The sequence below is a fragment of the Zonotrichia albicollis genome, chromosome 19 (assembly GCF_047830755.1).
Source record: "Zonotrichia albicollis isolate bZonAlb1 chromosome 19, bZonAlb1.hap1, whole genome shotgun sequence".
Taxonomy (NCBI): Eukaryota; Metazoa; Chordata; class Aves; order Passeriformes; family Passerellidae; genus Zonotrichia; species Zonotrichia albicollis.
In genome coordinates, this window is record NC_133837.1 from 2,868,355 (window position 1) to 2,895,087 (window position 26,733).

At 48.5% G+C, this 26,733-nt stretch overlaps 1 protein-coding gene across 1 annotated transcript in view; it reads right to left on the reverse strand.

The window, feature by feature from the left end:
- Positions 1 to 461: 461 nt before the first annotated feature.
- The window catches only part of LOC102072978 (uncharacterized), a 63,936-nt gene continuing 37,664 nt past the window's right edge, over positions 462 to 26,733 (reverse strand). Inside the window, exons 2-14 of the mRNA XM_074555354.1 lie at positions 20,251 to 20,387; positions 17,996 to 18,058; positions 17,142 to 17,167; positions 12,947 to 13,112; positions 12,493 to 12,660; positions 11,990 to 12,157; positions 11,376 to 11,540; positions 10,515 to 10,679; positions 4,965 to 5,129; positions 3,914 to 4,078; positions 3,438 to 3,572; positions 2,159 to 2,185; positions 462 to 1,214 (exon numbers count right to left, since the gene is read on the reverse strand). Coding sequence (XP_074411455.1) covers positions 652 to 1,214; positions 2,159 to 2,185; positions 3,438 to 3,572; positions 3,914 to 4,078; positions 4,965 to 5,129; positions 10,515 to 10,679; positions 11,376 to 11,540; positions 11,990 to 12,157; positions 12,493 to 12,660; positions 12,947 to 13,112; positions 17,142 to 17,167; positions 17,996 to 18,058; positions 20,251 to 20,387 — 2,113 coding nt within the window. The 3' untranslated portion in view covers positions 462 to 651. The remainder of the gene's footprint in view (positions 1,215 to 2,158; positions 2,186 to 3,437; positions 3,573 to 3,913; positions 4,079 to 4,964; positions 5,130 to 10,514; positions 10,680 to 11,375; positions 11,541 to 11,989; positions 12,158 to 12,492; positions 12,661 to 12,946; positions 13,113 to 17,141; positions 17,168 to 17,995; positions 18,059 to 20,250; positions 20,388 to 26,733) is intronic.

Here is a 26,733-nt window from a genome sequence, read left to right on the forward strand (position 1 = left end):
TTATTTGGCTTTAAACATGCAATGCCAAAGCAAATCGATTGTTCTAAACTTTATGAGGTGAAATAAGAAACTCATGAGACTCTAACTGTATCTGCAGAATGCCTAGGGGCAACTTCCAGGATATACACTAATATTGATCCAGAAAAAACAGAGGAAGGAAAAGAAACAAAAAAAACCAGGCCAAACCCACAGAACAACAGTATCTATAGTCAGAGAAACCAGCTGACCAGCCAGCCAAAAAAGCTAGCCCCTCACTCTGCCCCCAGCTCTCACTGGAAATTCTGGTCTGGCTCTCACTCATCCTGATGATCCCAAAGTCTGGGGGATTGAGGGGGAGGGTCAGTGACACAAAACAAACAAAAAAACCCAAAATTGCATGAGATTAAAAAAAAAAAAAAACAAGATAGTAATTTTTCAGGAAAATTCACGTTACACAAGTGCTTTTTTCATACTATCACAAAAGAAAATTTATTTCCCTTGACAAAATAAAATTTCCCTCAAAAAACTTTTCATTCTGATGCATGATTTAGAAAGCTGACCGCTATGCCAGATTTGTCCTCTAATTCAATACTTTTGTTCCGAAGACACAAATCAGCAACCTGATTACAATGTGATTCAATCACAGTATTGACCTTTGAAATGCAGAGTAAACTAATCATCATCATCATCAGAAAACTGCAGTATTGCTAGTGGTTCAGTGTCAGGCTCAGCAGCAGCAAGGCCTGTAGAGAAGAAGGGAAGGAATTTGCCTTCCTGTCTGCTGCCATCAGCAATGCTCAAAGTGTACAAAGCTACTGCCTTACATACATCATAAAAAGAAACCTTCTTGGCTGGGATGTCCAAGAAGATCCCAATCTTTGACAAATAGCCAGTCACAGTCAGAGAGGTCCAAGGATTCGTGCAGGCCAAATAATCTTGGCCGTCTACACATGCGATAACCCAGAAGCCATTCTCAGGACACAGAGTCAAAGTCCCTTTGCGAGCCACAGATTCAGAGGCAATACCCAAGGCCCAGTTTCTTCTTGTCCCAACATTTACTTCCCAATAGTGTTTCCCAGAAGTGTATCCTTCCTTTGCCAACACAAACAGATGGGAATCAAATCTCTTCTGATTTCTGAGCACGAATCCGATGACACCAGTATCTTTTACTGTCCTCCCATCTGCAGAGATTTCCAATCTGGGATGAGCTGTGTCAGCATCCAGGATGACATCTCCTGCAATGGTCAGGTCAGGCCATGAGGAGCAGAAAACACAAGCTCTGCTTTTCTGAACCTTTCCCTTCTCTGCCATCATCCCCCTCTCATTTGTCCTTCCCCCCCACTCCATGCTCAGGTGCACTCGGCAGGCTCTTGTCTTAGGATATCTCAAGCTTCTCCCTCTCCTCCTGCCATGTCCGTTTCTGCCAGAGAGAGTGGCAGCCAGCATATACCAAATGCCTGACACTCTTCCAGTGCTCCTGAGACTACAGCAGGCAGCTCCTAGGATGAGGCTGTGCTGCTCAACCTTCTCTGCCTCCATCTCTGCATTGCTGGCAGGGGGTCGCCTGAGAGAAAGGACCAGGAGTTGCCAGTAGGTGTAATTAGGTTTGGATTAACTCCTTGCCAAAATCTGAAGGGGATTTTCAAGTTTTAAGCACTTTTTTCCTCAATAACAGGAGACCACCAGTGTACAATACTGCTTGCACATGGATTAGAGTGGAAGAGAAGCCTGCAGCGCCACAAGGATAGGGGAATGCTTCTTGCCTCAGCTTTCTACATGCATCAGGGGATGGGAGGAACCCTGGTAGGACTCAAGCAAGGTGCAGTGTCACAAACTGAGGTCCTCTAGCTCAATTCTGATTGAAAGGAGAAGGAGCTGCTCCTGCTGTGGAGCAAGATCAGCTCCAGACACTTTTCCTGAGAGGCCCAAGAGCCAAATCAGAAGTGGAAGATGGAGCTGCAGTGGCCACTGCAAGCCAGCTGTGCCTGCTCCCCACAGCGGAGAGGGCTCCTGACGAACACAGGCAGGGCCTTGGGCAGCACATAACAGCAAAAAGTCAGCCAACCACCCTTCCCTGAGTGTGTTCTTCCCCAAACAGCTATCTGAGGGGGTTGGATGTGTTTTCTAGAGCTGCACTCAGGCTCTTGAGTACTCACTTCCTCATCTCACTTATGCTTACCTTTGTAGGACTGTAGGACTGGAAGATCTGTGGGAAAGGAGAAAAGCAGGAAATAAGTGCTTGCTCTGGCAATGAAGCAAAATTGGCCAACTCTCCCCCCTTGGTGACAATGAGGCCACTCTCATGCTCCCCTACTCTGACACTGACAGTATGGTCAGATGCAAGGCTCGTAGTGTTGCTGGGGCGCTGACAACACAATCAAACAGAGAGGGATTGAGGATATCTCTTAACATGACACCCAGCTCGCTCTCCTTCATCACACTGATGCCACGCCCATGCTCTCCTACTCCCCCACCACACACACGCACCGTTCTCTTAACCAGTTCTACTCTCATTTCATCAAAGACTCCCAGAGAAAACATCAGGGTGTGTGATAATTTTGTTTTCCAGACATGGGGCATGTGGCTCCAACTTGCTTCCTCTGATGACCGAGGAGGACTAAAATGTGCTGTGAGATGAACTCAGCCTCCCTTTCCTTTTCAAATGGGAAAGAGAGGCAAGAGGAATGGCCAGACCCTAAACTAAAGGCTTTCACAGAGAAAGACTTGCCAGGAAGCAAAGGTGACTTTTACTGCACCAGTTACCCCTGGAGACCCTGTCAAAGTGATTGAGCACTGCTGGGCCAGGGGGAAGAGGAGCAGGCCTTGCCCAAGGCCTGAGCCCCTACATTTCATCTGGGACTCTCACACTCGTGGTGGTCCTTTCTTCCCTGAAGTCTCCAACTCCCAGTGTTCTGGGGCACATGGGCTCTGAAAAAAGGAGAACAAAGACCCTCCCAGCTCAATAGAACTGGTTTGGATGGATTGACTGCTGGAGGGCTAGGGAAGCAGCACAGGTCCTATGAGCACTCCCAAAGGCTTGAGAAAGGCCTGATGGGCAGGATGGAGGGTTGGGATCAGCCCCCTCCATCTCTCCAAACAGCAGTTATGGGCTGTGGGAGACAACAATATTTGTTAAGGGGAAGAGAAGTGGGGAAAGCAAGAAGACAATACTAAGGCGTGGAGGTGGACTCCTTTACCACATATTGGGTCATAGAGAGCCTACACTACACATTCCTTTCCAAGACAAGGTAATGAAGAGGAACCTTGACCACCTGCTGCTATCATCTCAGTGTTCAGGTGTCTTCACAGGTGGGGACACAAGAGCTACTTGCCAAGAAAATCTGTCCCTCTCCATCCACTTTGAGAAGCTGTGTACAAGAAGCTCACAGGACAATTTGCCTGTAAAGCAGCCTTTGCCTTCAGAGAGATGAAGTTCTGCTGGAAAAGGCCTTGCTCACCTAAGTCATATTTTGTGGACCCCAATGAGGTCTGCAAAGTTTTTTCCGGAGTTTGGATTTCTTGGGAGAGCTGCTGGATGTCCATCAGCCTCATGGATTCCAAGACCCTTGAGGTATTTTCCTTCACTTGCCTTCCTGTAAGAGAAGACTGGTGTCAGTGGAACAGTGGTTTTGCCTCACCTGAGATGAGTATGGTACCACAAGTTACAAGGCACCGTTCTTCTTAAAAAGGACTAAAAAGACACTGTGCTTTTACTCCATCTAAATGTGATGGAGAGAAAACAAACATTTACTGACTCCCAGCACCATTTCACCATCAAAGATGTTCCACTGTCATGGGACAAAAGAGCTGCTCACAAGGAAGTTCTGCCCCATGCACCTACTCAGAGGAGGCAAAGAACTAGATCACAGGACATTTGTAGAGCAGCTTCTACCTTTTGAGAGATGAAGGCCTGCTGGGGAATGGCCTAGCTTACCTAGTTCATTCTTCATGTCTGCTCTTCTCATCTGCAGGTCACACTGTGTAGACCCCTCCATGTCCTGGAATGCTTCCTGCAGAGTTTGCATTTGCTGGGAGAGCTGGAGAAGGTCGTTCCTCCACATGGATTCCATACTCCTTGTATTTGCCTCCACCGTCCTTCCTGCGAAGAAAGAACCATCTCACTGGAACAGTCTCATTGCTGTCTTGAGGGGGAGACTGGCAACCTGCAATCACAATGCCTTGAAGCTCTGATTTAAACTCCCTGGCAGAGCACCTTCCCTTAGGACTCTCCCGTTCCCTGTGATCCTCCCTAAAGGCTTGACCAAGGCCTGCTGGGCAACGCTGAAGGCAGCACTGGCCTCAATCCATCTCTCCAGACAGCATCTGTGTGCCCTGGGAAACAACACTCTTTTTCACGAGGAAGATGTGGTGGGACATCCCCTACCTGTCCCTCAGAACCCATTGTGGTCCCAGGAACGTTCACTGTACCTCAGCCTTGGTCAGTGGCTCCCGAGATTGGATATGGACCCTGTGCCAGCCCAGGGCAACGTCCCTGGACATTTGGCAGAGAGTGCTGGGTGCTGCCAGTGCCCTCTCCTGCCCCCACCTCATGCACTGGCCATGGAGATGCCCCGTAGCCGAGCAGGTGAGCATGGGGTGGGGCTCATCATGGGCACAGACATGCAGGTTGTGCACAGCCTGGCTTCACCCAGTGTAGCATCAGGACTGGGCCCATAGCAGAAGGGCTGTGGGGAAAGAGACAGGGACAAGGGTTCAAGGGGAAACCTTATCAACTATCAGACAGTGAGAGAACTCAAACTCTCTTTGAAGCGAGGGAGAGAAGAGGGACCTTGAGCCCCTGCAGAGAACACTTTAGCATGGAGGTGTTCCAGTGCCATGGATGACAAATCTATTACCCATGTAAGGGCTGTCCTTCCCCATCCCATTTTAGGAGCTGTCAAAGAATATCCTCTCAGGAAAGTTTGCCTATAAAGCAGCTTTTGCCTTCTGAGAGATGAAGGCCTGCTGGGGAATGCCTAGCTTACCTAGTTCATTCTTCATGTCTGCTCTTATCATCTGCAGGTCACACTGTGTGGACCCCTCCATGTTCTGGAATGCTTCCTGCAGAGTTTGCATTTGCTGGGAGAGTTGCAGAAGGTCGTTCCTCCACATGGATTCCATAGTCCTCGTATTTGCCTCCACCGTCCTTCCTGCGAAGAAAGAACCATCTCACTGGAACAGTCTCATTGCTGTCTTGAGGGGGAGACTGGCAACCTGCAATCACAATGCCTTGAAGCTCTGATTTAAACTCCCTGGCAGAGCACCTTCCCTTAGGACTCTCCCGTTCCCTGTGATCCTCCCTAAAGGCTTGACCAAGGCCTGCTGGGCAACGCTGAAGGCAGCACTGGCCTCAATCCATCTCTCCAGACAGCATCTGTGTGCCCTGGGAAACAACACTCTTTTTCACGAGGAAGATGTGGTGGGACATCCCCTACCTGTCCCTCAGAACCCATTGTGGTCCCAGGAACGTTCACTGTACCTCAGCCTTGGTCAGTGGCTCCCGAGATTGGATATGGACCCTGTGCCAGCCCAGGGCAACGTCCCTGGACATTTGGCAGAGAGTGCTGAGTGCTGCCAGTGCCCTCTCCTGCCCCCACCTCATGCACTGGCCGTGGAGATGCCCCCTAGCCGAGCAGGTGAGCATGGGGTGGGGCTCATGTAGCAGATAGGGCCTGGCGTTCGGAAGATCTCGTGATGTTACGGGAAGACAGGGCCCCTGCCCCCTTAGATAAGAAAATTAACATAGGAATGTAGCCCCCTAAACCGGATTCTGGTAACTTTCCACTTGCCCAGGTAACTTTCCATCCCCTACTAACCATAGATGGTAAGGACAGACCCTCACCTGACGTAGAAGCCCCTTAGACTATAAAACCCCATGGGAAGAGAGAATAAAGGCCTTTGATCCTCCACCATATTGGTGTCCGCGTGTTTCTTAGGCCCGAGCGACCCTGGGGAAATGGGTCGCCGTGCTGTTTCCTGAAACCAGGCCGCCTGCCTTGTATCAGAAGGCAACATTCTGGTGCCGAAACCCGGGAAGCCGATCAGCGCCCGGGGAACGGGAATTCGCCTGGACAGGAAGCAGCGGCTGCGGCGGCGGGTTCCGACTGCAGCGAGGGAGACGTCCCGGACCAGCAAGGAACATGGAATCCTATGCAAAGGTCGTATCAGATATGCATGCACAGTTTAGGATAGAATGTAAAATTAAGTGTGAGCTCAGGAATTCTAATCTTGCTATTGCAAGGCTCCTAGAGCTCGGGACGATCGAACGTCCGGTAAATATATTATATTTGGAAGTGCGGGAGAAGCGCACTGCCGCCTTAGCAGAGGATACTAAGTCCTCAGGCAGTGGTAAAAGCCTCAAAGCGTGGGGGAAAGGAGAAGAGGCCCTACGCAAGGCATTAGAAGAACAGGAGACGTGGAAAGTCGCGCATATACGTTTATTTCTTGCAGTAAAGCAGGGGGCGGGGGCCGCGACGCACACAGTGTCTGAGAGCGATCGGATTGAATGCGGGAATATGCCGGGGCCGGGAGCGTTCTACCCCTTCCCGAGCCTGAGCCCAGACTCCCCAGAGCCCCCAGGGGACCCCCCAGAGCCCCCATGGGACCCCCCGACCCTCTCGCGGAGCCCGCCGGGTCCCAGCCCCCCCGCGGAACCTTCCGAAAAATCCGCGGTTTCTCTATGCGTCCCTTCCCCGCCGGCCGCCAGCCCAGCGCGGCAGGCAGAGCGGCACACGCAGTTCTTCTGCCGGGGACAGGCAGAGGGGGAGCGGAGTGCGACCAGATTGTCGGACCCCGCCGGGACCGGCGGGGACTCCCCGCCGCCATATGGGTTTGAAAAAAGTGTCGAAGCACATGGTGAGGGCGGAAGTAAGGAGACGGGGGGCGGAAATGCAGTCAGCGCGCCCCAGAACGCATGTGCGGGAGAGCGGGGAGAAGGGGCGGCCCCCGCGGTACGGCGTAAGACCAATCAAAGGGCTCTATTCAAATTAAGTCCTTATAGGGCAAGGACCTCCCCCGGCAGGAGGCGGGGGGACCCCAGGGGGAGGGAACGGCCCGACCCCCGCAGGAGGGGGCGGGGTCGGAGCCCGGGAAAAAGGCAGAGCAGCCCAGAAGTGCGGGCTCACTCTGTTTCCGGCTCTGACTCTGACTCGGTCTGGGACGAGGGGGATTCAGAGAGTTCGGATTCAGAGAGTTCAGATTTGGATTCTAGCTTTAACAGAGGGAGATCAGCGGCATACAAGGTTTCTAGTCGCAGGGCTCCCGCATGGGTGAAGGGGTCATTAGAGAAAGACCGGACTCCGCTTACGGATTGGCGGAAAATAAAGATGTTTTGCGCGGAGTGGAGCCCGTCTGCTAACCTGGTGCTCCCGGTCCTCGTGAGGGGAACAGGCGATAACCAACAGAGGACTTACTCCCCTGTAAACCCAAAGGAAATCCAGGCAATAATCAAAGCGATTGCAGACAAGGGAATTAATTCTGCCATGGTTACCACACTTATTGATGGCGTTTTTGGAGGGGATGATATGTTGCCTTTTGATATTAAACAGACGTGTAGGATGATTTTTGATGGCGCGGGGATAATAGTTTTTAAACAGGAGTGGGAAGATCAATGCACAAAGGAGCTAGCCCAAGTGACAGGACCTAACCATCCACTGCATGACTCCAGCATACAGAGACTCATGGGCAGAGACCCCACTATGATCACACCCCAGGCACAGGCTGAGGGCTTGCGGGCTCATGAGGTTATGACAACCACCCGTGCTGCCCGGGAAGCTATCCGTGCTGCGGCTAAAGTAGTAGCCAGTCCAGCCCCATGGTCGACCATCAAACAGAGTGAGAGCGAGAGCTTCACTCAGTTTGTGGACAGACTTCAGGCAGCACTGGACTCCTCTTCATTGCCGTCGGAGGCTAAGGGTCCCGTGCTGGCAGACTGCCTGCGCCAGCAGTGTAACTCAGCCACCAAGGACATCTTAAGGTCACTGCCACCTGAGGCTAATGCAGCAACCATGATTAGGCACGTTGCAAAGGAAGAGCATCTGGCTCCCATCCAAGCAGCAGTTCACACTGCAATAACCAGTGTGATGGCATGCCTTGAGTGTGGCCAGGCAGGCCACCTGGCAGTAAACTGTCCACAGCCAAGGCACCTATCAGCAACAGCTCCACCACACCAGGGGGAATATTGTGGGCACTGGGGCTGCGAAACCATTGTTACAGATGCCAGACCATCGGGGCCTGGGTGGGATCCACAAGAGCCCAACAAATTCTTACAGTTCACCTGGGCACCCAGTGGCTGCAAAACACCCGTCTTCCTCCAGGGAAGCTTTTAACAGTCTTGCAGCCACATCACCCCAGCTGGGCCACAGGCCGAACGTGGACAGTTGTCCTTCAAGGGTCAAAAGAGAGAGTAAATGTGCGAATTATCAGGCTCCAACCGTCGGCACCCCGAGCGGTCGGACCAAACAAAGTGATTAAAAGCGTGCCGAAAGGAAAAACGCAACCTACCCTAAAACCCTACCCACTAGAGTTAGCAAAGTCCCAACCGGCCATGCGGAGGTCTTTCAGACAGACCGCGCAGCCGGATCGGACCCAGACCCAATCCTTCGTATGTTAGAAGCTACCTTTATATCCCTGAATGAATCCAACCCTAACCTAACCAAATCCTGCTGGCTTTGCTACGATGTCAAACCTCCCTTTTATGAAGGAATTGCTTTAAACACTCCCTTCAGTTACTCCACAGCCGATGCCCCTCACCAGTGCAGATGGGAAACCCCTCGGGAAGGAATCACCCTGAGTCAGGTCACAGGCCAGGGCAGATGCTTTGGCAATGAAACCCTAGCTAGGCGGAAAGGCAACGTCTGCACCAAAGTTGTCAAGCCTAACAGGAAAAACAGTTAGTGGGTAGTCCCATCCGCACCTGGGATGTGGGTTTGCCAGCGATCTGGAGTGAGTCCCTGTGTGTCTCTTGCCAAATTTGATGACTCTAACGACTTTTGTGTCCAAGTTCTGATTGTTCCTAGGGTCCTGTACCACTCAGACGAAGAGGTGTACCACCTTTTTGAGGAACCCAGCCGGCTCCACAAAAGAGAAATACTAACAGGTGTAACTATCGCAATGCTGCTCGGTTTAGGAGCAGCAGGAACGGCAATGGGTGTCTCAGCCCTAGCGACACAGCACCAAGGACTGTCCCAGCTGCAAATGACCATCGACGAGGACCTGCAAAGGATCGAGAAATCCATCTCCTTCCTGGAGAAGTCAGTCTCCTCTCTCTCGGAAGTGGTCTTGCAGAACAGGCGAGGTCTGGACCTCCTGTTCATGCAGCAAGGAGGCCTGTGTGCTGCCTTGAGAGAGGAGTGCTGCTTCTATGCAGACCACACAGGAGTCGTGAGAGACTCCATGGCAGAACTCAGAAACAGACTGGCTCAGAGGCAGAAGGACAGGGAAGCCCAACAGGGCTGGTTCGAGTCCTGGTTCAATCAATCACCATGGCTAACCACTCTGATTTCTACCCTAATAGGTCCACTGGCATTGCTACTTCTAGCGGTTACCTTCGGACCTTGCCTGCTGAACAAGCTGGTCTCATTCGTTCAGGCCCGCCTGGAACGGGCCAACATCCTGTTCATCGGGCGGCGAATCCAACCAGGGAACACTGCCAGCCACAAGTCCTAACCTTGACTGGCAAAAAACTTACTCAGATGTACCAAACCCCCTTTTCCTTATCGAACTGCAACCTTATACCTCATTTCAGTATATGACTACCTCATTCATTTGTGAAAAAGGGGGGGGAGATGTAGCAGATAGGGCCTGGCGTTCGGAAGATCTCGTGATGTTACGGGAAGACAGGGCCCCTGCCCCCTTAGATAAGAAAATTAACATAGGAATGTAGCCCCCTAAACCGGATTCCGGTAACTTTCCACTTGCCCTGGTAACTTTCCATCCCCTACTAACCATAGATGGTAAGGACAGACCCTCACCTGACGTAGAAGCCCCTTAGACTATAAAACCCCATGGGAAGAGAGAATAAAGGCCTTTGATCCTCCACCATATTGGTGTCCGCGTGTTTCTTAGGCCCGAGCGACCCTGGGGAAATGGGTCGCTGTGCTGTTTCCTGAAACCAGGCCGCCTGCCTTGTATCAGAAGGCAACAGGCTCATCATGGGCACAGACATGCAGGTTGTGCACAGCCTGGCTTCACCCAGTGTAGCATCAGGACTGGGCCCATAGCAGAAGGGCTGTGGGGAAAGCAACAGGGACAAGGGTTCAAGGGGAAACCTTATCAACTATCAGACAGTGAGAGAACTCAGAGTTCAAATTTTCTTTGAAGCGAGGGAGAGAAGAGGGACCTTGAGCCCCTGCAGAGAACACTTTAGCATGGAGGTGTTCCAGTGCCATGGATGACAAATCTATTACCCATGTAAGGGCTGTCCTTCCCCATCCCATTTTAGGAGCTGTCAAAGAATATCCTCTCAGGAAAGTTTGCCTATAAAGCAGCTTTTGCCTTCTGAGAGATGAAGGCCTGCTGGGGAATGCCTAGCTTACCTAGTTCATTCTTCATGTCTGTTCTTATCATCTGCAGGTCACACTGTGTAGACCCCTCCATGTTCTGGAATGCTTTCTGCAGAGTTTGCATTTGCTGGGAGAGCTGCAGAAGGTCGTTCCTCCACATGGATTCCATAGTCCTTGTATTTGCCTCCACCGTCCTTCCTGCGAAGAAAGAACCATCTCACTGGAACAGTCTCATTGCTGTCTTGAGGGGGAGACTGGCAACCTGCAATCACAATGCCTTGAAGCTCTGATTTAAACTCCCTGGCAGAGCACCTTCCCTTAGGACTCTCCCGTTCCCTGTGATCCTCCCTAAAGGCTTGACCAAGGCCTGCTGGGCAACGCTGAAGGCAGCACTGGCCTCAATCCATCTCTCCAGACAGCATCTGTGTGCTCTGGGAAACAACACTCTTTTTCACGAGGAAGATGTGGTAGGACATCCCCTACCTGTCCCTCAGAACCCATTGTGGTCCCAGGAACGTTCACTGTACCTCAGCCTTGGTCAGTGGCTCCCGAGATTGGATTTGGACCCTGTTCCTGTCCAGGGCAACGTCCCTGGACATTTGGCAGAGAGTGCTGGGTGCTGCCAGTGCCCTCTCCTGTCCCCACCTCATGCACTGGCCGTGGAGATGCCCCCTAGCCGAGCAGGTGAGCATAGGGTTGGGCTAGTCGTGGGCTCTTCAACTTGGAGGTGTTTCAGCGTCACAGAGTAGAAAACTGTTTTGCCATGTAAGGACTCTCCTTCTTCAACCACTTTGAGGAGGTGAGTCCTGAGAATAAGTTCACAGGACTGTTTGCCTGTAGAACAGCTTTTTTCTTTAGAGAGATGAAAGCTTGCTGGGGAATAGCCTAGTTTACCTAGGTCATGCTCCAACTCTGTTCTGATCCTCTGAAGGTCACGCTGTGTGGCCTCATATTTCTTCTGGAAATTTTCCTGCAGAGTTTGAATTTGTTGGGAGGCTTCATCGTGGTCTTTCTCCAGCCTGGCTTCTAAGGTGCTCGTTTTTGCCTCCATTGTCTCTCCTGAGAAGAAAGAACATTTTCATTCAGACAAAGGTTTCATGGTTCATGGTTTTCTTGAGGGAGAGACCATTGGTCGGTAATGACAATGCCCAAAAGCTCGTCATCACAGCTCGTCATATAAAATCCCTGTCAGCGCATCTCTTAGGGCTCTCTTAGGCATCTCCCACTCCCTGCGCGTCTTCCTAACGTCTTGACCAAGGCCTCCTGGGAAGGATGGAGGGTAGGAATGATCCCACTCTATCTCTCCGGAGAGTACTCTGGGGAGATAATATTCTTTTTTATGAGGATTGCGTGGTGTCACAGAGCACAAAAACTGTTTCCTGTGTAAGACCTGTCTTTCCCCATCCCCCTTGAGGAGATGTGGAGGACAAGTTCCAGGACAGTTTGCTTATAGGGCAGCCTTTGCCTTCAGAGGTATGAAGGCCTGTCATGGAAATGCTTCTGCTCACCTAGTTTGTTCTCCAGCTCTCTTCTGATTATTTGAAGGTCACGCTGTACAGCAAGCTTCATGTTCTGGAAAGTTTGCTTCAGAGTTTGAATTTGTTGGGAGAGATGCAGGAGGTCCTTCTGCCACATGAATGCTATATTCCCTGTGACATTTGCCTCCACTGTCCTTCCTGTGAAAAAAGACTGGTGTCACTGGGACAATGATTTTTCTCCCTTGAGGTGAGGTCGTGTCCCACTAATGGCACAAAACTTTCCTTTTAAAAAGGAACAAGGAGATGTTCTTTCACTCCCTTTTACAACAAGTGAGAGAAGAGAGACCTTGACCATCTCCAGTTGCCACCTCAGCAACAAAGGTGTTCCAGATGACTGGGATATAAGAGCTGCTCCCAAGGAAGTTCTGCCCTTTCTGACAAAAGGTAAATGATGAACTCACAGGTCAGTTTACCTGTAGAGCTAGATTGACCTTCAGGGAGATGAAGTCGTGCTGGGGAATGGCCCTGCTCACCTAGTTCATCCTTCAGGTCTGTTCTCATAATCTGAAGGTCTCGCAGTGTGTACAGGTGGGTGTTTTGAAAAGCTTTCTGCAGAGTTTGAACTTGTTGGGACACTTCATGGACATCCTTCTTCCACATGGATTCCAAAGATTTTGTAGTATTTGCCTCTACTCTCAATCCTATAAAGAAAAAGAACAGTGTCATTGGGACACTCTCATTACCTTCTTGAGGGAGAGAGCAGAGTCCTTATTTAAATTCACTGTCAGAGAGTCTCTTCAGGTTTTCCCTTTGAGTATTCTTGATCAAAAAACTGTTCCCCACATAGGGATTGTACTTCTCCATCTGCTTTGAGAAGCTGTGGTGGACAATCACCCAGGACAGTTTGCCTGTAGAGCAGCAAAAGGGAAAAGGCCTCCAGGGAAAAGGCAGCCTGCTGCCTGCTGCTGGGGGAATGGCCCTGCTCACCTAATATATTCTCCAGGTCTGTTTTGAGGAGCTGAATATCACACCGTGTGGACTCCTGCTCATTCTGGAAAGCTTCCTGCAGAGTCTGAATTTTTTGGTAGAGGTGCTGGTGGTTCTTCAGCCAAACAGTTTCCAGGGAGTCCACTCTCCTTCCTGTGAAAAAAGACTGGTGTCACAGAGATAATGATTTTTCCTTCCCTGAGGCGAGGACTTGTTCCACTAGTGACATAGGCCTTTCCTCCTAGAAAAGACCAAGGAGACGCTGCTCTTTCACCACCTTCAAGGACAGGGGAGAGAAAAGGGACCTTGATGACCTCCAGTTGCCATATCAGCAATCAAAGATGTTCCACTGGCATGGAACATAAGAGCTGCTCCCAAAGAAATTCTGCACAAGGCACACACTCCAAGGACTAACTCACAAGTCATTTTGATTGTGGAGCAGTGTTTGCTTCCAAAAAGATAAAGGCCTGATGAGGAATGGCCCTGCTTATCTGGTTTTATTTTTTCCTTTTTCTTTCTTTATGCAGGGAAGGCACAAGAAATTCAATTCAGTTTCCTCATGTCCTGCCTATTTCTAATTTATACTCTCAGACTTTTCTTTCCTCAGACAATCCTTTCTAATTCAGAGGCCTTGGAAAATAACTCAGCCCTGAAAAACAAAGATGAGGACTTCACATTCTGATGGACCTGTAGGCACCCTTACTGATCTCTTCCTTGGTTTTCAAATCCTCTTCCACCAAGAGTTTACTCTGGGAAGGAGCCTTGGCCTCTCTTGTGGACCTGCAGTCTTCCTTGTGACATGGAAACTTTTTTCCACTACAGTTTTTACCTGTTGAAAGGAGTCTCAGCATCACTGTGAGCCCTTCTAAACATGAGCTTGAAGGTGCTGTGCTGCTGGTGAGGAATATTGAAAGGAGCCCCATTGCCTCCTCACTCCCCAATGGTCTGGCCACAGGGGAGAACCCAGGCTATGCTGTTTGCCAAGTGAGCAAAGAACATTCCTCTGCCAGCACCCCAGCTGGAAAGAATGGGAATGGGAGAAAAGATGGCCTTAGATCCCAGGGAGGATGGGATCCGGAAGAGTCCAGGATGTCCTGGTCAGTGCTGGGAAAAGCCCACTTTTGGGGCAACTCTGTATCTTGGGGACCTGGAGTCCTGAACATCTGCATGGGGATGGGAAATATAACAAAGGACTTGTTGGAGGACTGTGTAAGTGGGAATTTCCAGAGGGGTGAGATGTTTGATTGCACTGCGCTAGACCATCATGCACCTTCTTCTTGCTTGGCAGAGGTTTTTTTCCAAGAACTGTGGGTATGTCCTGGCACTGATCCATCAGAGAATGCTGATGGAAAGGCTTCTCTTTGTGTCACATAGGACCTCCCCTTGGTCATCTGTTGATAGTCTAACAAGAGAATGAATCTCATAGAAATGCAGAATTGCAAAGTCAACTCACCAGACAATGGTTTGGGTGTTAAGACACCTTATAGACCTCTCTTTCCAATCCACCATCATCTCTTTCCAGCCTTCCACTAGACCACATTGCTTTAAGCCCAAGCCAACTAGGCCTTGAACCCTTCCAGGGATGAGATATCCTTAGCTCCTACAGCAATCTGTGCCAGGGCCTCACCACCCTCACAGGGAAGATTTTCTTCCTATTATCTGATTTAAATCTACCCTCCTACAGCTTAAAATCAGTTCCACCTTGTCCTAGTAATCTGTGCCCTTGTATGAAGTCCCTCTCCAGCCTTCTTGTAAGCTACTGGAAAGATGTCAGAGACTGGGTAAGTTTAGTGTCTCAAGTCAATGCTTTCTGTGTGTCTGTGTGTCTGTATGTGTGTATGTGTATGTGTGTCTTTGCATCTCTGTGTTTGTCTCTGTGTGTGCATGCCTGTTTGTCTGCGTCTGTGCCATCTCTCTGTCTGTCTGTATGTCTGTGTCCCTGTGTGTGTCTGTCTGTGTGTGTCTATGTGTCTGTCTGTGTCTGTTCATGTCTGTGTGTGTCTGTCTGTGTTTGTGCGTCTGGTTGTCTCTGTGTCCGTGTGTGTGTCTGTGTATGTGTCTGTGCATGTGTCTGTGTGTCTGTGTGTGTCTCTGTGTGTCTGTGTGTGTCTCTGTGTCCATGTGTGTATCTCTGTCTCTGTCTGTATGCGTCTGTGTGTCTGTGTGTCTTTGTGTCTGTCTGTATCTGTTTGTGTGTGTCTTTCTGTGTGTGTGTCTGTTTGTATCTGTTTGTGTGTATCTAAGTTTGTGTCTGTGTGCCTGTGTCTCTGCATTTCTGTGTCTCTGTTTGTGTATCTATTTGTGTGCATCTGTGTATGGGGCATGCGTGTGTGTGTGTGTGTGTGTGTGTGTGTGTGTTTAGAGGCAGGTCAGGCCTTTCTTTCAGGTAAGACAGCACCCTGCCCCCAGACCCCTCAGATTGACTGAGCTGTCAATCAATCAAACAGCAGGGGGAATTTCCTGCTCAGCCTCTGATTGGCTGAAGTTCCAGAAATCCCGTCTAGGAGGTGGGCCCACAAAGTGCCAAGGGATTAAAAGGGATGACCATCCAGTACCAAACTGTCTGGCCTTGCTGGCTTTTTTGGGGTTCTGGTCTTACCAACGTCATAGTCCTAGGAGTTGGTAGCTATGCCTGTGGTTTTTCTATATCTTTTCTGTCCTTGTCTCTGTCTTCTCCTAATTCTCTTTTCATGAAACTTTGTGGTAACTTCACATGTTAAGGACTTAAAAGTTTCTAGGTTAAATGGACTAAGTAAATGAAATTGCTATCAAACTAATACTAAGTAATGTCACTATAAGGGGTTTCATGTTGAATTTCATGTTGTATTTAATCCTTTTGCCAAAGCTTGCTTTATCTTCTATATTTTGGCAGTAAACTTTTGTATGATTTTCAGCTCTTGAGAATATCTGGTGGGGATTTATTTCTCCATTGTGCTATCTAGAATCAAGGAACTTTGAGTTTAACCCCTGGATTTAAGTATCCAGGGTGTAATAAAGGGTCTCTAAAGTCTGCCTAGAGCCCTCTCTGCTTCTGTTGTTTTTCATAACTACCAAAGACAATGAATATGGACCATTCTAGATACACCAGGTAGCTGGTCCTGATGCAGCAAAACAACTGACAAGACACCAACCCTCCTGCTCTGGAAGACATCTAGGACAGATAGAACCTACAGTCATGGACAAAATGAACTCAGCAGACATCTTGGTGGGATGGCTGTTGACTATGGAGATGATACCTATGTTTGTATACTTATGTATACAAACATACCTCACATATATATGTGAATGTTTATGTATATATGTTGGAGGGTGTAGGATGTTTAAATGAGTAGATGGTATAAATTAAGTGGTGGAAAATGTCCTGGTTCAGGCCAGGCTGGGGTAATTTTTGCAGTGGCTGGGAAAGGGGCATGACCAGGACCCTAATGTGATTTGTTACAAACTCACATCATTGGCATGGGGTTGGTGGGAAGTGGAAAGGGACACTGTCTCTTCTGGGGAAAAGGGATGCCTTCTGGTCAAAAAGAAAGGGCAGGGAGGGAAGTCATCCTGTATTTTTTTATTGTCATGGGGTCCTTGATGTGGATTTTGCATATGAATGACTCTCTCTTTTTTACACTTCCTTTATTAATATTGTTCTTGTTATTGTTTTTTTTTTTCTTATCTCATTGCTGATTCCAGTAAATTATTCTTGTCTAAAACCATGATCTTCATCTTTTGTGCCTCCAGTTCTCAACTCCATCCTGTAGCAGCAGGAAGAGAGAAGGAATAGGGGACTGAAAGTATGGTGTGTCATTAGGGAGTCTCAGTGGGAGCAGTGAATTGAGGAGTTCCATTCCTAAACCACAATACAGACAGAAATGGAGATGAGGCTGAAGGCACACAGCTTGAGAGAGGCAACTGGTGTGAGGTCAGTACAGCTTTTGGGGAGCGGTCAGTCCTGCCTTGCCATGAGCAATGAGGTGCTGGTGTGGGCCCTTGGCCATGACACACTGCCACAGGTTCCCAAGGTTTGGCAGGGCCCTGCTCCAGCTCCCACCCAGGAAGAAAAACCAAGTCCACAAAAATCTCCCAGAAAGGGGAATAGCCGTGCCCTCAGACACCACAGAGCTGGAACATCTGGCACTGGACTGGGGAAACAAGACTTCTCCCCAGCCATGTCTGCAGAGGCAGAGATCTCTGAACAGGCCCTTACCAAGGTGGGAGGCACCACTGACACTTCTAGGAAAAAAGATCCAGATCTGATGAATGAGCTCCACTGGAACCATTGGGAAGAATGAGACCAATAAAGGTAGAGGAAGGGACATTCTAATTCACCCCAGAAAAAGTACCTCAATCCCATCCTCCTTCCTTCTCTTGCCTGTAGATGCCATGGTCCACTCAAGCTCTCATGCATGCGGTGGCATCTCCCTTTTGCCTCTGGATGGCAGACAGCAAAATTCTACCTGCAGGAGAACTCAGAATTTGAGCTGAGTGGAAGCTAATGCATCTGTGAGCCAAAAGTCGACTCTACATGGTATTTCATCCTATTTGTCAGAGAGTAGTCTTACAAGAGGCTGAGAAATTACATCCTGCAGCCTCACGTCTAAGAACATGAGGTCCTGTGAACCAAGAGGCCTTACCTTGAAATACTAGAACAGCACCAGCAGCCAGTGTGAGAAGGAATAAAGGGAGCTGTATCCAGGAGGCAGGAACCCACTGAGATGCACCTGGAAAAACAGAACCTTTGGGGAAAAAAAAAAATTCCAAAATTCCTTTGGGGAAAAAAGTCCACCCCAAGAGATTTTGTGGAGATGAATGGAGAAATAGTCACAATCCTACACAGGTGGTCAGAGCCTGCCTTCCCTCAGGATGTGCACATTCCTAGGGGCAAGAGGGATCCTGCTCATCTCACACTGCAACCTGTCCTGCCTGCAGTGCCTTGTGGTGCTCTGGGACGGGTCTGGCTGAACTGGATAGCTGTCAGCTTCCCTGGCACTGCAATGGGCCTCACAGGGCTCCTGAGACAGTGAGCCTCCAGCAAAGACTTCTGGGGACAACAGAACTCACCTGAGATGTACACAGTAGTTTTCTTCTCCCTCTGCACCAGTGGGTTCAGGATTTGACAGGTGACTTTTCCCACTTACTCTTCTGTAACTGTGACTCAACTACAGACACTGAAGAACTTCTCGCTGTCCTGATTACTTTCAGTGTCTGCAGAGAGCCCCTGGCCATCCTCAGTAACCCACTGGACAACAGGTTCTGGAAACCATCTGTGTGATCTGCAGCCAAGTTCTAGCCCTCACCCTTGGGGGCCCTGAATTTCAATGAACACTTCACCAATACCTTAAAGACAAGGGAGTTTCTTAGTGAGAGTTTCTTTGTTTCCTTGAAAGCAGCTCTTCCTTTGATTCACAGCTCTTTCTTAACCCAGAGTTTCCTGCCAGTTTGTCAGTTTTTCACAAAATTTTTACATTGGTCTTTCTGTCATCCCGCACTTCATCTGCCATAAATGCCAAAATTCCTTTGGCTTTGAGAGAGCTATGGTGTGGGATGGATTCACTTCTCAGCTCCCCATTATTTCATGGAGCAGGCAGGGAGAAGGTGTGTTCTTTGTATTCTTCTTTTGGAATGACTCTGTAGGACCCCCATCCAATTTTGAGGATTGGTAAAGCAAGACACAGCACAGTAGAGCCCAGGCACCTCCCCAGTCCATGCCAGAACTACAGATGGGCACAGATGGTCACTGACAGGAACTGTGCCAAAGCTTCATCAGTGTGAGGAGGTGGGATGCACCACACACAATTCAGAGTCACACTCCTGGTCAGAGCTGGATTTTATATGAATTTGTCCCGTGTAATACTAGGAAATGAGCGCTGTCTTGAAGCTTTTTCTCTCTCCTCTCCCAAAAGCATCTCTAATTCCCTTTGGATGAGGGGATTTAGATTCAATCTCAGGAAGAAATTCTTCACTAAGTGTGAGGCACTGGCACAGCTTGCCCTGAGCAGCTGTGGATGTCCCATCCCTGGAAGTATTCAGGCCAGGTTGGACAGCATTTGCTCCTGCCCATGGCTGGGAAATTCAAATGAGAAATTCTTTAAGGTCCCTTCCAACTCATGCTTTTGAGTGATTCTAAGATTCCCTGATTCCGTCATTCTATGCTCTTTCTCATTAGTGAATAAAGGTTCACCAGCTCCATCTGACATTATCAATACCTGCACACAAATGGTGCTGACTGTCCAGCTGGGGGGAACCGGCAGCACAGAACATCTCCTTAGCCCTTACCCCAGCTGAGAAGTCACAAGACAGAGGGCCTCATTCCCATCAGTTCCACAGCCATGGATGCTGAGCACTTGGATGTCTGTCAGGTAGCCTCACACCTCCCCAGCAGGGATTATTGCAATTTTCCAGCCCCATGTGGGTCAGAACAGGGCTCAGGCTAGGCATGGAAGTTGCAGAACATCTTGACAGCTGGCCTATGCTGGGAGTAGGGAGGTGATGTGTTGGGTCATATGAGGGGGGCATCAGCTGGGGTACAGTGATATTTTGGAGAGCCCTTTTCCTTCTGTAAGAGCTTCCCCCCTTCCCTGCCCAGCCCAGAAAGTCTCCAACTGCAATGCTGAGCTTGGTGGCCATATCAACAATCCGATCCCTGGATATCACAGTGAAACTGTACATTTCTTCATCTGCTGGCTGGACATTCCTCAGTGTCAGGGACACATTCCCAGTGTCAAATCCATCTGTTGGCACTGATATCCATCCATGCTATTTCTGCATCTGTTCACCCCCAAACTACCTACATGTGTAGATGTTCTCTCTGTGCCCATCTGTGATTTTTCTCCACTGCACTTCGGGATTGTCCAGTGGCTACGTGGAAGAGATGGTGCAAGGAATGATTGTATCCTGACCAACTACATTGTATCCTATTCCAACTACATTTTCAAGAGAGGTGAGCTCAAAATTGTCTGTGAGTGAGCATCAGGCTGAAATCCATCAGAAAATGTACTGGTGTGAAGGAAACAGGTCTAGGAGTCACAGTGGGGAACAACCGAAAGTAATAGATTAGAGGGAGAAAACAGGATGATACAAGTTGTACAGGATGGGATTATTTGGGGGAAAAGAAAAAATAATAAATGCATAAAAGCATATCCAGAGCCATTTCATGCACCTCCCCAGCTGGCCTTGCCCTTTCTCAGCCCTGTGTCACCAGCAGCAAGGTGGCTGTGAAAATGCCAACTGCCAATGCAGACAGGGAAATGCTCCTAGCACTGGGGCAGAGCAGGACAGGGCACAGCTGTCTTGGCTTTGGTCTTCCCTGGCTTCACCTCTGACTTCAAACGGCTGGATTCCCCAAGACCAGAGGGGCAGGACAGCTCTGGCTCTTGTGGAGTTCGAATCAGGGCTGCTCAGGAGACCATGGCCCTCAGCTCCACGACTTTTGATCATCTGCAGGCTGGAATCCCTCAGGAAGGAACAGAAAGGAACAGAATGAAAGGAACAGAACAGCTCATGGAAGCATTACCTGAGAAAGGGATAGCCAGAAGAAGTGCCAGAGCCAACAGGACCCATCTCTTCTGCTCCATCCCTGCAGTCCAAGGGGTGGGATGATCCTGCAGCTGACCTGGAACAGTCACAGAAGGGAAGTGAGAAAAGAAGGGAAATCCTGTCCCAACCCCTTCAGATCTTTCTCCTGGCACTTGTCAGCAGCTGTGACTCCTGAAGGTGCCAAAACTCAAAAAGTTGAGATCAGAAATCAAGAAAACTTGTGCCTTTCCAGAGATCTCAATTCTACTTGCAGATTCTGGGAATTTCAGTCTAGCGTGCTCTCAGGAAGCTGTGACAGGGAATGCAAGAGAAAATTCAATCCAGTCCCTACTTCCTGCTGTGAAATTTGTTATGAACAAACATTCAGTTAATATTTTTCTGTGAGAAAGGGTTACAGGCACGCAGCCAGGTCTCTGTCTCTGCCAGGGTTCTGCGTGCTTTGTTATTGTAATCACGGGTCGTTGAGGCTTATCTCCTCTTTTGTATTAGTAAAAGGCCTGGCTGGGTGGGTGGATGGCCCTTCCCCGAGGCTGTGCGCTCTTCCAACATAGGGAAGACACCTGAGAGGGTGGGGGGGTTATGCAAAGTGACTCCAAGACCAGCATGCTTTGAGACCTCGACTCCAAAATGCAACGAGAAAACCCCAAAAACAACGAGCCAAATAAGAATTGAGAGACTAAAGTGGTGTCTGGACATGAGGGGCCAAGTGCTGAGCCTGCAGAGATGCGGAGCCCCTCTCACCCCGAGCAGAGAGTCGTCCCAACGCCGGGACCAACCAGCTGAAAATTTCAAAGAACCAAGATCTGACGGGGACATCACGCCCTAAAGGCTCCCACGAGGACTGGATCCCCCGGCACTGCCCCCAGTGGACAGAGCTGCGCATATCCTCCTCCTCTGAGTCGCCCCGGGAGACGCAATGGGGACTGCAGCCCTGTTGAGCCGCCCAATCATGAGCTGATCACTTTTAATAAAGGCATTAAAAAGGAGAAGAAGTCTCCTGGCCCTGTTTATTTCAAAATTTAATGGACACCTTAAAACACCAATTTAAATCTTTGGTTTGGAATCACAGAATCTTTAGGCTGGAAAAGGCCTCTGAGATCAGAGTCCAATCTTTAATCAAAGACCACTAGACCACTACACTCATCTGGGACTTCCCCCACGAGCCAGAAATGATGATAAATGATACAGAGCACCTTGGTAAGCTCTTCCACCAGCTTTCTCATCAGCCCCGGATGAATTCCATCTGATCACATAGATTTGTGGGAGTCTAAGTGGCTCAATAGGTCACTATTTCCCCCTGAGTTACAGAGGGTCCATTCTGCTCCATGTTTCTATGTACCAGCTCAGGTTTGTGCTAAGGATAAGAGATCTTACTGTTAAAAAATGAGGCAAGGAAGGTGTTAGGAACCTCATCCTCTTCTTCATTGTTGGTGATACTCTTTCCCCCACATCCAATAAAGAATAGAGGGTTTTTTTGGTCTTCCTTGTGTTGTTGATATAATTATAAAACCACTTTTTATTATCTTTTAAAAGCAGTGGCCACATTGAGTTTTGACTGAGCTTATGCCTTTCTATTTTTCTTTCTATATGAGCTAATGACATCCTTGTATTCTTTCTGAGATCCCTGCCCCTTTTTCTTAAGGTCATACACCATCTTTTTTATTTTGACTTCTTGCAAAATCTCCCCATTTAGACAGGCCTGTCTCCTCCACCACCATCTCATCTGTCAGCAATAGGGACAGGTTGCTCCTACACCTTCAAGATTTCTTCCTGAAAATATGTACAGCCTTTCTGGAAGGTTGGGTTGCAAGAGTGTCTCTGTCCATACACTGAAATGGGAGGAAAAGTAGGAAGAAAGAGTTTATGCCATCCCATGCCCACCCTTGGAGGAAGAGGAATCCATGGCACTTGCTATCCCAAAGTTATCACCCTCTGGAAACAATTAGGCTGAAGAGTGACAGTGCATCAGCTCCAGAATAAACCTGAAATCATTTAGGGACTTGCACCAGGGTTGACTTTGCTGCACTACACTAAAGATCCTTTCCTTCCTGGCTCTAGCTCTCTCAGTGCATTTTCACATTTCCAGGATGTGCCTGACCTCAGCCCCCACAGCAGCACATTTGGTGTGATATCTTTATTAGTTTATTCATGTTCAACATTCCATATTTAATGAGCAGTAGAGAAGGTGAGACATCCTGATGACTTCCAAGCAGGAGTCCTTCACCCTACACTATAGTGTGTGGATATTTCCTAGAGAAGATGACCAACAGGCCTCAGAGCAACATCTCATGTGACTAAATTGGATGCTTTAGAACAGGCATGGTGATGGATCAAGAGCAGTGACAGGGCAAATGTTCAATTCACATGGTTTTAGTCACAAATTCCCCCTTTCACTTCCTAAGGAAAGACAGGGACTTCCAGAAATATTTCTTCAAATTCATTATTGACCACTAAGATGAGGATTCATGTCCACTCTGATCTCCATAGCACGGACTCTTCACTGGTTGTTCTGAGCTCTATTTATGGTACATGGAGGTAAATGAGTGCTGTGACTTCTCTGTTCTTGTTTCAGCTGGGATAGAGATGCTTTTTTTCCCAAGTAGCTGGTCTAGGGCTGTGTTTTGGATTCGGTATTGAGAACAATGTTGATAAGATTATTGCTCCATTGTGCTCACCCCAGGTCAAGGATTTTTCAACATCTTTTGCTCTGCCACCAAACAGATGCATGAGAAGTGAGGAGGAAGTACAGACAGGACAACTGACCCAAACTGGCCAGAGGAATATTCCAGACCATAGAACATCATGACCTTTATGTAAACTGTGGGAAGCTGGCTGGAAGTGGGCTGATTGATGCTCAAGTATAGGCTGTGCATCAGTCAGTGGTTGGCAAGCAATTACTTTGGGCATCACTTGGGTTTTGCTCCTCTCTCTCTTTCTCTCTATTTATCTCTTTCTCTTTTCCCTCTCTTCTTTTCAACAATTTTTTTTTAATTGCCATTGCTTGTTTTATTTTGTTTCAAGCTCTTCTTATCTCAGCCAACAAGTTTTAGTTTTCCAAGGGGCTGTAGGGCACCAGGGAGTGAGTGAGCAACTGTGTGGTACTTAGTGGCCATCTGGTGTTAAATCACCATCAAGTCCCATATCATTCATGAAGCCAAAGGTCTTGGAGTGAGGTGGCCACTCCCAGAACTAGACACTGAACTCAAGGTGTGGCCTCACCTGTGCTAAGTACAGGGGAAGAATCACTTCCCTAGTCCTGCTGGCCACACTGTTCCTGATCCAGGTCATGATGCCATTGACCTTTATAGCCATGTGGACACACTGCTGGTTCATGTTCAATCGGCTGTCAACCAGTACCACCAGGTCCCTTTCTGTCTGGCTGCTGTCCAGCCACACTGTCCCCAGTCTGTGGTGCTGCAGGGGGTTGTTGTGGCAGAAGTGCAGGACATGGCACTTGCGTCTTTTTGAACCTCATATAGTTTGATTTGGCCCATCTATCCAGCCTGTCCATGTCCCTCTGCTGAGCCCTCCCACCCTCCAGCAGATCAATGCTCCTACACAGCTTGGTGTCATCCATAAATTTGCTAATGGCAGACTCAATCCCCCATCTAGATCATCAATAAAGATATTGAATAGGATTGGGACCAACATTGATCACTGGGGGACACCACAGTGTGGTGGATACAGCATCATCCCCATCACTTTCTGGGTCCACCATGACCCAGTCCTTAACCCAGCAAAGATGCATCTGTCCAAGCTGTGGGCTGCAGCTTTTCCAGGAGAATGCTATGGGAGATGATGTTAAAGGCTTTGCTGAAGTCCAGGTAGATACACCCACAACTTTCCCCACATCCACCAGGCAGGCCACCTCTTAATAAAAGGAGATCAGGTTGGTCAGGCAGGACCTGCCCCTCCTAAACCCATGTTGGCTGGGTCTGCTCCCCTAGCCACCCTATAGATACCATATGATGGCACTGTTCTATAACCTTCCTGCCACTGAGGTCAGGCTGATAGGCCCAGAGTTTCCCACTCTGAGATCCTCTTGAGACAGAGTAGAAATTTTCCAGAGTAGAAATCCATTTTGGATTTAGGTAAATTAAGTCTTGAATTAAGTCTGTAACTTGCAAACATAGCCTTTTGGTCTGACTGCCTGCTCTCGCAAAAAAACCTATGCTCAAAGAAGCTGCTTCAGCCAAAAGACAGAGATAAGAGAGGGGCTCCTTGGGCTTTAAAACAGACAGAGAGGCTGCGGGAGACAGGGCAGGGTGACTCAGGAGTTCTTTCTGTATTTTCAGATAAAAAAACTAACTGCAAGGGTAACTAGCTGCAAGTGTAACTAGCTACAAATATAATGTGAAATCAGTAAAATTAATATGTGTCCATATCAACCTATTATGAAATTCCATGCATATGGATTAATAAGGGAAATTAAAAAAGGATCTGGAGTTCCCAGAGGTATGCATGTCTTTTAAGGGGAGTGATCCCCACATGTGCCCAGTGCTGTAGTAAACATACCGGCTTTACAACTTTTCCAAAGTTGTGGAGTTTTTTTCTTTCCACAAATCACTCCTTCCAGCCCTTCTTGTGGATGGCCATCATATTGGCACCTCCAGTCCTCTGGGGCCAACCTGGTGAGCCAAAACTGATAAATGATGGAGAGCGATTTTGTGAGCTCTTCTGCCAAATCCCTCATCACCCTAGGATGAATCCCATCTGGTCCCATAGACTTGTGAGCATCTAAGTGGCTCAGCAGGTCTCTAACTGCTTCCTCCTAGATTACAGAGGGGCTATTCTGCTCCCCATCCCCATCTACTAGCTCAGGAACCCAGTTGTCCTGAGGACAATATGTCTTATTTTTGAAAATTGAGCCAAAGAAGGTTTTAAATACCTCAGCCTTTTCATCTTCTCTGGTAACTGTATTCCCCCCCAAGTCCAATAAAGAATGGAGATTTTCCTTGCTCCTCCTTTTGCTAGTAAATTTTTAGATATGCTTTTTATTGTTCTTTACAGAAATGGCCAGATTAAGGTCTAATTGATCTTTAGCCTCTCTAATTTTCTTTCTGCATGAGCTAACAACATCCTTAATCACTTCCTGAGTTACCTGCCCCTCTTTTTAAAGAAAATAAGCCTTTTTTTTCCTCAGTTCCTTTAAAATCTCCCTGTCCATTCAAGCCAGATATCTTCTACACTAGCTCATCTTTCAGCACATAGGGACAGGGTGCTCCTGTGCCTTCAAGATTTCTTTCTTCAAGTATGTTCATCTTTTTCCCAAGGTGCTCTCCAAATCAGTCTCTACAATAGGCTGAAGTCCACTCTCAGGAAGTCCAGAGTGGAAGCTTTGTTGAGGCCCCTCATTGTTTCACAGAATATTGAGAATTCTATTATTCCATGATCACTGTACCCCAGACACAGCAGGTCAAGTGTAGTCCCTCCCCTGGTAGGCTCACTCACCAGCTGTGACAAGAAGTTCTCCTCCAGACACTCTAAGAACTTCCTGGACTGCCACTTCTCTGCTGTGTTAAGTTCCAGCAGACATCTTGCAGGTTAAATGTCCCACAGGAACCAAGCACTGGTGATCCTGAAACACCCTCCAGGTGCTTGTAGAATAATACATCCCCCTCTTCATCCTGGCTGGGTGATCTATAACAGACTCCCACCAGGCTGTTGGCCTTCCCCCTGATTCTTGCCCATAGGCACTCGACCTTATCATTAATTAATTAATTTTAATATCCATGGTGTCAAGAGTCTCCCTAATACACAGAGCCACCCCTCCACCTCTTCACTCTTTTGAAGAGCTTGTAGCCATCAATTGCAGTCATGACAGTCATCTCATCACGTTTCCATGATGGAGACTACATCATAGCTTTCCTCGGTACAGTGGCTTCCAGCTCCTCTTGTTTGTTATCCATGCTGCATGCACTAGTGTACCTGCACTTACTCTGCCTTACCACCCTTGGGCTTCTTTCTGGAGAGCCTGGTTTCATCCCTCTACCCCTTTAAACCTAGTTTTAAGCCCTCTCAAGCAGCCCTGCCATGGGAACACAGGTGTAAAAAGCTCAACACAACAAGAAACACACAAAGGTAGAATTTCTCCATCCCTCTAAGCTTCCTCTTTAGCCCTGCTAAACAGACACACGGGGACAGAGAGCAACTAACAGCAAGAATCAGTGCTACAGCAGAAGGGCTGAAAATGGAGTGAGTTTGACTCTAACACCTGTCAGATCCCCAAAGATCCCTGAACACTGTGGAATTATGAGATTAAT